Raw genomic sequence first — 1,943 nt, forward strand, 5'->3', positions numbered from 1 at the left:
TTTGTACAAGAACTAATGCATAAATAACCAACAATGCATATTACATATACAACAACTCTGCCTCCTCATCCAAATGGGAAAACATTTTAGGATACATAGTAGAAGAATAAAAACTCAAAACAAATCATTCTATTGCAATACAGATTCAGTAGCTGCCATATTCAAAATCCCACAGATGGCTTCAGAAAATATATTTTTTTGGTAAAGCCAGATGCCTCCAGTAGCGTCGCAAGCAAAAGAATCTATTCAATCAGAAAAGCATGTCATGGGCAACCTCGTGTTGTGATTTGCTTGTAGCACCCTTCACTTAGGGTTCCAAAGTAGTTTTCGGCTGGGAGCTGGAGGAGCTAGTCCTGGTATGTCTCGAATGTCTTTGTTATTTGGGTTCACAATCTAAAAATCCAACACAAACAGTACTTCAGACAATGTATTGGGATCTACAAACCAGATGAAAATACACATCCCTAACATTTGAAACCACCCGAATCCTAGGACTGAACATCAACTAGAGCAATAAAAAACGAGTCTGATTTGGCATTTTTGACAAGTAGGGGGTTGGAAGTGAGCATGCACATACAGAGTTCAAGCTGTAAAAGTAACTGAATATCTACTACAGTATGGTGAAACTTGTGCAGCTACCATCATGACTCATGCGGTCTCCTTGGTGCAAAATTTTCTTACAGCATAACAAAAGATATTGATCTGTCCCTAGCAATTGGATTATTTGCATGAAATGGACCAAAAAAATTGAATAAGAAGGGAAAAAGATATATGTAGCAGCCATAGGAACATGTTTACAGCATACTATGTATACTGCATTATGAGAAATTTAGAAACTAGATGACAATGAAAATTAAGAATAGACAAACCTTTACGATAATAATGGCTAAGACACCGACCACAATAAGGAAAAGCAGAGCCATAATGCACCGATCAGTTGCAACCTGATTAATTAATCGAAGTAAGTGAAACTAAATAAGAACAACGAACCATTAGACAAATGACAGGAAAGAGATGTGAATATCTTCGAGATTGACCTGCCTACCAATTTCCTTGACCAGCTGTGAAGCCTTCTTAATTGAAAAATGGATGGAGTCCAGCTCATTAACTATCCTGCTCATTTGTTCAGTCTAGGTACACCGCACACACGAAATAGAGAGGGAGTAAGAAAAAGAAAGGGAGGGAGAGGGGGGACTTAACGTCAAAAGTTACGCATCTTAATCGCTGCCACAAGATCCAAGCCTTTTTTGTTCCAAAGTACCAACCTGAGCTTTGAGTGCTGTAGCAGTCTCTGTTCCAACGTCAATAGTCTCGTGGACAACCTATGACAAAGTGAGCATTAAACATCATGCTTTTAAATGTTGAAGAGAACTTTGAAAACTAAAGGCTATTATATCATCTGGTGCAGTAGATGAAAAATATAGAGAGTACATCTTGAATACAAAATAATGGCTTGTTTTGACATGCTTCTGGGTACTTAAGAACGCATATATAAGACACAAAAGCAGAGGCCTTCTTGATTAAAAATGGATGGAGTACAGCTTACAAACTATTTTGCTTTTAATTGGGTCTGAACATATATAAATAGGGAAGATGGAGGAGACAATGGGGAAAACTATTAATATTTTATGACTAAGTTTCTAACAAACCATTATTAATTGGAACTCTGGAACTAATATTCACTTTTCACATTGCTAACTTCCTAACATGACCATCCTGCATGAATGGGAGAAGCTTGGCCTTAATTGTGAAAGAACCATTTGAACTTCATAGAATGTTGGTGAGGTGATAATCAATATGAACTGACAACTTGTACAAACAATTAGTCACATGGAAAACAATTAATCTCCATGAATGCTATATGCCCTGGCCCAGTTCAGAAATCGTCTGGCAAATAGGGTTTAGGTAATTGTCACTTAGTTACATAGATGTGTGTTTTTTCA

At 37.2% G+C, this 1,943-nt stretch overlaps 1 protein-coding gene across 1 annotated transcript in view; it reads right to left on the reverse strand.

Annotated features, from left to right (window-relative positions):
• Positions 1–1,943, reverse strand: part of LOC111407498 (novel plant SNARE 11-like) — a 12,432-nt gene continuing 10,489 nt past the window's right edge. Inside the window, exons 7-10 of the mRNA XM_023037009.1 lie at positions 1,266–1,322; positions 1,038–1,130; positions 870–944; positions 1–393 (exon numbers count right to left, since the gene is read on the reverse strand). Coding sequence (XP_022892777.1) covers positions 304–393; positions 870–944; positions 1,038–1,130; positions 1,266–1,322 — 315 coding nt within the window. The 3' untranslated portion in view covers positions 1–303. The remainder of the gene's footprint in view (positions 394–869; positions 945–1,037; positions 1,131–1,265; positions 1,323–1,943) is intronic.

The sequence above is a fragment of the Olea europaea genome, chromosome 13 (genome assembly GCF_002742605.1).
Source record: "Olea europaea var. sylvestris chromosome 13, O_europaea_v1, whole genome shotgun sequence".
In the NCBI taxonomy this organism is placed as follows: Eukaryota; Viridiplantae; Streptophyta; class Magnoliopsida; order Lamiales; family Oleaceae; genus Olea; species Olea europaea.